Below are 7,881 nucleotides of genomic sequence, written 5' to 3'. Positions count from 1 at the left end.
ATGGAGTGATACATGAGCAGTGTCAAGGAAGGAATAAGACAAGGAGATTTTCTTTTTTTTAAATGAATTTCAGTTTTATTTTTGGGAAGGCACATGCAGAAATCAAAGAAAAGCAACTTGCATTCAAGTTTTATCCACAAAAGCCGCATTGAAAGCCCAGAGTTGAACAGCCAGGCAAAGTTGTGCTCACAGGTGGTCAATCTGCCCGGTGCCCAGCCCTTAATGAATCCACTGACAATGTATAATAAAACAGTTATGAGATTCGGTTTTTAGTGATATCCAAAATAATCAAGGTCTCGGTTAGTGTTATCAGCCTTCAGCTTCGGCTGATAACACTTACCTCAACCTTGATTATTCTAGATATCATAAAAACCTCATCCAATAATAACTATTGTTTATAATGACTAAATTATACATATAAACTTACCATATTTGTAGAGCATGGTATAATTCCTGAATGATATACTAATAATATACAGATTTAGGCCAGCTTAAAAGCGTAGCTCCTGTTCCGGGTTGTTCAGAGCCCCACAAGCTAACCCAGGAAAAGGAAGAATTTTGATTTGAGTTTTCAACTTTGCAGTGAGGTTTTCTGTATATTGTTTGGCCTCCTGTTTTGAGTTTTAATAATCACCATATACACAAACCAAAGCAGCAAAAAACATTTGTGGAGAAGAAAAAGTTATAATTCGGTCAACTTTTAATCCTGGGTTAGCGTTAACTGCCTTCCGAACAATCCTGCCCTGTTTTCAACAAGTTAACCTCACATGAGCCCGCAATCCAATCGAAAATCAGCACTTGGTCAGCGGTCAACTTCAAAAACAAGTGTGACCTCGATGAGCTGTAAACTTGAGCCCGCGATATGGTCCCATAATACTGGTCAGCGAATACCTTGTTTTGACAGATGTCATTTGATCATAACATGGATGTCCAATATCAAAGAAGTTTACGGTAAAGCAAGGGTGCATATCTCTGTCAACCTATTATTTGGAGTATGGCCGCCATGTTGTGCGACTCCGTCGCCGTCACCGTCGTGCGTACGCGCCCACGATCAATACCGCTAGCCAGGATAACCATGAGAAAATCAACCCATGGGTTTCCTTTTCTTTCCTATATGAGTATGGGCCTCCGCTTAGCGGCCCTTCGGGCTGCCGGAGCTCCGCTATTATGGCTAACAAGCCAATGAAAACTCAAATTGTATTATGCAATGGTCCAGTTTTAAATAAAACTGATTTTATATATGGCTTAACAAATTTAAATAAGACCTACATCATATTAATATATGGTCAACAATGTGAATTAAAACAATAGCAAAGAAATCTTTGTCTAAATCTCCAAATATAATAAGCTTACTTTTGGAACAATGTGATTATGATTTCTAAGTGCAGTAAACAAATGCAAATCAGCTCTACTATGGTAATTTATTTCACTTTTGAATATCTAATTTGGACAAAGAGAAAAGGTGACAGTTCATATTCAAACTGAGGCGAAGAAGCATACTATACTCAAAAGCGTAAAAATATATTCCGCAAATCGACGGCTTTACAGTCAACTGATCGTTGAATGACCTCTTCCATGACTTACAAGTAAACAAGTAATTCCACTATTTCCATCCAAATGTAAAGCGATGAAATATATTACCCTCTTGTTTCCAAAAGTCTTGAGAAGGGGTCTGTAATTTATATTGTTTTCAAACTCAAGCGGCACTGTCTTTGAATTTGTGGTCACCGATGGAGACATTTTCATTTTCTGACGGTTCAAAAAAATGAGTATTGGCTTTTAAAAGTACAGTGGCTCCTGTGGAACCCTCACTGGACACATGCCAAGTCTGTCCTAGCATTCACAAGGAACTTTACTCCCGTTGTCTCAATTTGTCGACATGCATGAACACGTGAAAGTGAAACATCAATTCCAATGGGTTTCGTTATTTGTACTTGATCCTCCATAGTAAAAAAGATGGCGACTGGTACATTAACCCACAGTTCTTAGCGCACGACAACTTTAAAAACGTTTATAAAAACGTACAGAAACGTTATAAAATCTTCAAACCCAGGCTACTCAATGTCCTTTGTACAGGGACAAATCTCATAAACATTTGGCTTTCTTAGTGCCTTATAGGCTGTGTTAGGTTCGCAAGGCATTGTGGTAAAATGTACAGCCGCCATATTTTTTCCTACGGTGGATTACGAAGCTAGATTTTCAACACGGATTAGAAATGATAAGATGCAGAACTCAAGACCAAGCTCAAAATGAAAACTAAAAGCAGGGGAAACTAGAGACCACACTTACAACCGAAATGGCTGACTCAGACTAGTGCGCCAAACAACACAAGACCACACGACAGGCGCTGACTCTCGCAGACAAATAAATAAAACATAGGCACGCAAGACGTGCAAGAGTTATTTGTTTTGTGAAGTCTCGGAGATAAGAGCATTCATGGAACTGTTAACAATAAAGATTTGGTTAATTTGACAAGTTTTTTGGTTGCGATGTACAGCAAGAAAGAAACTGGAAATTTATGATGTACATACGATGTTACATCGGTAATGGTAAGATAGCTAAATAGTAAGCCATAAAATGTTTGACTGAACAAACAACAGTAATCTGACACGTCTCCAGATTAATGTAGATACCATCTTATTTTTTCTTTGATTCGTGCTTTGATAAAAACCCACACTGTAATTGGTGTGACACGTGCATATGCATAACTCCCTCACTCACCAATCACATAGCCCTTCCAACCCCCAAGAGGAATTTTTGCTCAAAAATACTCAAGAGACCTTTTCGCATTTTATACGAGTCGTAAGTTTACCCTTTTTACACAACACAACAACACTACTTCACCGAAAATAGAAAGAAAGAGAAAAACACCTCTCTGACGCATTGAAAGTCTGATTTAATTAAATTGCACTTTAACTTGGTGCCACGCAGTCTTCAAAGAACATTTGAGCAGTTTTGATACCTTTTACCTTTAAAAATATCAGACTGAAAAGAATGTCATAAAATGCCCATCAAATAAAAATAAACTGCTACTGCAGAGACGTAAAAACCGTCCAGAAATGAAAGCTTTTTTTGTTTAATATCCCGTGAACAATAGCCGATAACTTGTCAGCTCTAATTGAATTTACTCCAATATAAAAAACAAAAGTGTTAAGTTACCATTTGTAACTAAAGATAGCAAACATCTCGTGGGAAAGAGTGGTGACGATTCGTCAGCTCTAATTGAATTTACTCCCGTGTGAAAAACAAGTGTCAAATTACCCTTTGTAACTAAAAAATAAAAATGTCTCGATGTATTTACATGCAACAAGAACAAAACAATCGTCAGCTGCACTTACTATTGTAAACGTTAGAACTGTCTCTAAATAGTCTCGTTTCCTCTAAAACATATCCTAAGAACTAGAAGCGACGATTCGTGACCTCTAATTGAATTTGCTCCTTGTGAAAAACAAAAGTATCAAGTTACCTTTGTAGCTAAAAATAAAAATACCTCGTTGCATTTGCATACTACTAACTCACGAACTGTTTCAAACCTCAAGGCTCATCTCGTTCGTAACTAAAATCGTCAGCCTAACCCACAGAAAATGTCGAAGTAAGCCCAATATATGAATACTTCCTCCTCTTTTATAGAAGAATAAATATGGCCGTTCTAAACTGTGTCGGGATCAAATCTTCTCACATACCATTTACCTTTACAACAAGAAATCTGATTGGCTGCTTATAGTAGATCCAATCTGATTGGTGTGACATACATACATCTCTCACTCTCTCACTCACTCATCCACTGACCCGTACATAACATACCCGACGTGCCGACTACGAGGTATTTTTTTACAAAAAAAAACAACTAAATAAATAAATAAGTCGGATCATGACATAGTGTGGCGACACACTTCGAGTAAGCCACACAAAAATGCAGTAAAAGACTCAGAGGCATAACCACGAAACAAAACACAACTGCATAGTAAGAAAGGGCAAATGCAACAGAAAACGGAAAAAGGAAAACTTGTATATAATTTTTTCACTGAGTTTAAGGAACAGATTGTCTGAACAGTAGAAATTTATTTCGCATCTTTACACGCGACCTTTTGAGACTCAATAATGGACATACGTAATCTGTTTTTGGTTCAAAGTGTTTCGCATATAGCGTGGGGAATGTCACGTTTTTTTTAAAATATGGAATCTTTTTTTGTTATAAAAAGCAGTTTATAATTTTCTTTTTAACAAAAAAAGTTAAATAACGTCCCAGTTTGCTTGAGCTTCTTGTTACAGCTTTGGTTAAATATTGATACCGTTTAAAAGTAATTAAGAAACAAAGAAATCCATTTTTTTCGATTCTAGCAGTGCTTTTGACGGCCAATGGATTAAAACGATTGAAAAATAAAGAATTCATAATGGTAGTACGCTGTGATACAATAACTGCTTCGTCCTTGACTGGAGTGAGGTGCCCATCAGAGTAGGTGCCCATGATGTTAAGAGCCTATGTAGAGCACTCGAAAATCAGAACGCGGCCCAAACATTAACCCGTATAGCAGGTGTTTCCGTCGTAGAGTGTGAACAAGTGAAGTCTGCTCACGCGAAACTAGGGGCAAGAGCAAAAAAAAAGACGGAATTGGAGGTAACTTTGTCAATATTTTTGCTCTAGACCCAATTTTCGCATGGCCAGAATGTTGAGTGTTTGAACAAGAGCGCTTGCTACTACCGCTTGCTATGCAAGCTACCTAAACATCAAGCACCGCACTCTTATTTCAAGCTCTTCGCCCACGAAGCTCAACAGCGTATAGAAACAAGCAAGGAATATATTTCGTTTCACTTCTACAATACCAGTGAGAATTGAATCAGGCAAAGGCCTTTGCATTCAGATTTAGCTCTGCTAGAGCTTTTTATTCATTGCGTGACAGATTATCTAAAATCCCGGACAAAAGTATTTAGGACACTTAGGCTGGATCACTTATCCCCACCCTCCCCCAATCAATGTTGAAAAATATTACGTTTGTTTCGAGAAAAAAGAAAAAAATTACCTGATTATCGACATTGTAAGTGGGGGGACGGGAGAACTTGCTTGGTGTCCCAATAGTTTTGTCCGGGATTGTCATTGAATTAATTATGTGCTGTTTTTGTCTCCAGGTGAACGCCTTTTATCGGAGTTTTGTACTTTGGTTGTGTTTATAGCTTGAGGTGGCAAAACAAAATGTTATTTAAAAACCCAATGGTACCAGATCTGTTTCGTGAAGTAGCTCAACATACCTTTGATATTACCATGCAGGTACGGAAGAGCAGTGAGTGTCCGAGCTAGTAGACAGATGCCCAGCAGCTATAGTGATCAGAGCTACGTGGCACTAAATACTGAAGCATATGACGACTCCCTTGATGATGCTGCCTTGCTCCGCCCTCAACCTGATGAGGACCAAGACTTGATGTCTTAATCGCCCATTACCAGGGTACTTTTTACCTGTCTTCCTCGTATGATAAGAGAGGAGAACCGTTTTTCTTCCTTGACCTAACCAATCCGCGAGAGGAGAGCCTGCTGACAGGCTATTGTATTTCACATTTACCCCCAATATTTACCTGGCATATCATTATAACTAGTCGACAGCTATATAGATTCCATAATATTTCATAGTTTTTTTTATATAAATGTTGGCTGTAAGCGTAAGAAAAATATAGTGCTTAGCCAAGTACTGTGGAATTTTTCCACTGAAAGAAAGTATAGAGTAAATTGCCTCTTGCTAGGAGTGCTTTAGCCTTGTAGTCAAAAGTCTGCTTCCTTTGTATGACAAGTGACAAGAGTCCTTTTTTTCTCCTTCCCTTTGGTTCCCTAATCTCACAGAGGAGAACCTCCTGACAGGCTATATATGCCACATTTACCAGACTTATCATGATAGAAGCAGTCAATAACTATGTTGATCCTATGAGATTTTTTTTAATTTTGCTAAATGCTGTCTGTTAGCCTAAAAAATCTTAATACTAGGGAGCTTAAGCGAACCACCACGACGACGGCAACGAGAACGTCACCAAACAAAGGTTTAATGAGCAAAACAATAGCTGTGCACGTGCGTTATAAATCGTACATTCCTTTGCCGTCCTCTGGAAAACAACAACGTGAAATGACCAAGTTTTGCGTCGTCTACGGAACGTGGACGACGACGGCTAATTTTTCGTATTTCCATTTGGAATTGAACGCCGTCGTTGCATATTTAGCTTAAGGACGTCTTTAGAGCCATTGGCGTACCGAACAGATCTGGACAATCGCGAATTTCGCTTGTAAAATATAAATTCATTTTTTACCAGGCGTCCTCTGCGTCGTCGTCGTCGTCGTTGCTTAAGCTCCCTACTGGGTAATAGCAGTGGACACTTTCTACAAAGAGGGCATGTTAACTGTTGTATACTTACTGTTTTTTGTTTGTTTGTTTTGAAAAAAGGGGACCTACTGCAATCTACCATTTTCATATTCTCGGTATTGGACTGGAACTAGCTTGCAATGGAGGCTCATACGGGGGAATATCATTAAAAAGAGATTAATGTCATTTGCATTTGAAAAAGACTCCCTGCATTAGCCTCAGTTGCAAGCTAGTTCCAGTCTAATACCGAGAATACGCAAATGGTCTGCTCCGAGACAATTATGCATGGGAAAATTTACTTTTTCTATTCCTTCGTTGCACCGTGTAATGTTTTCTGGTGACATCTCTATTGCTATTTCTTACATGTCAGCTTTCGGATGCTAGGTTTCAATAAGAGTTCTCTCATAGAAATAGCTACGACTTTTCAAAGCTGATGTAACTAGATAACGACTATTAGTCAACGGTTGGTAATCACATGATTTTCAGTGCATTTTCAAGTAAACAAGATCTGTTAGATCTTATAACCGCGCTTTTAAAATTTAACTGTTTTCTTAGCACTACAGTCGTAATGCAGTGCACATTCGAAAGTAGTCCTTGATTATTCATTGATTACTGTAGACACCACATCACTTGATCAACACAAACTGTACTATTGCACCATCAGTCGTACTCGTAGCCATTGTGAAATTTCCGTTGACGTAATGTTCTTAATATGGAACTTACTTCGGAATATGTATGGGCATGAACGATACGAACGCAACAATAATAACACTATTAAAAGTCATGATTAAATTTAATTCGTGTTTTCCATGAGTAAAGGGCTAGCAAAGTAGTCACACGAGTCATATAATTCAAGACTTCCGTTATCCACGGCTACCTTTAGTACGGTGGTTATTTCCATTCCAATGACGTAGTCCTTGCATGTCCTGACATGTTCTTTGCCTGGCTTGCAAATATTTAATTTTCCTTCTAATCACCAAACTCACTGCGATGAAACAGCCAAAGAATTTACTTCATTTGCCTAAAACCACAAGAAATACTCGCAAAATTGAAAATAAATTGATGCCCGTCGCTTCTGCCAAAATAAACTTGCAAAGTAAACACGACCTTATTCGTCACGTAACGAAAGTGAAAGCTGCAACGTCAGCGCATTCCATGGCTGACATAATGCCTTTTTTAGCGTATTTATTATTTCCCTCCGAATCCAACGCTTCGATAAAACCAAAAGAAAATATATTTTACTCAAAGTAAAGAAAATAATATGCGTAACATTGTCCTTGTATTAATGTTTTAACAGCTTTTGGCGAGTAAACATCACAGGTTGCATCATTCAAAAGTTGGCCGAGTGGAAGTTTGGGTCTGGTCACCGACAAAACTAGAAAAAACAAGAAGATCTGTTAGATCTTAAAACCGCGCTTTTAAAATTTAACTGTTTTCTTAGCAGTACAGTCGCAACGCAGTGCACATTCGAAAGTAATCCTTGATGATTCATTGATTACTGTAGACATCACATCACTTGATCAACACAGCTGTACTATTC

The 7,881-nt window shown here is 38.2% G+C and overlaps 1 protein-coding gene across 2 annotated transcripts in view; it reads left to right on the top strand.

Moving 5' to 3' along the window:
• Window positions 1-7,138, top strand: part of LOC110047269 (scavenger receptor cysteine-rich domain-containing protein DMBT1-like) — a 131,035-nt gene extending 123,897 nt beyond the window's left edge. For both annotated transcript variants that reach the window (XM_020753018.2, XM_020753017.2), the window contains exon 14: window positions 5,267-7,138. In XM_020753018.2, coding sequence (XP_020608677.2) covers window positions 5,267-5,426 — 160 coding nt within the window. In that variant the 3' untranslated portion in view covers window positions 5,427-7,138. The remainder of the gene's footprint in view (window positions 1-5,266) is intronic.
• The last annotated feature ends 743 nt before the right edge of the window (window positions 7,139-7,881 follow it).

The sequence above is a fragment of the Orbicella faveolata genome, unplaced genomic scaffold, assembly GCF_042242905.1.
Source record: "Orbicella faveolata isolate gen_17 unplaced genomic scaffold, um_ofav_v1 contig_24, whole genome shotgun sequence".
NCBI lineage: Eukaryota > Metazoa > Cnidaria > Anthozoa > Scleractinia > Merulinidae > Orbicella > Orbicella faveolata.
Note: the sequence above shows the minus strand (reverse complement) of the source record. Positions and strands in the feature narration are given on the sequence as shown.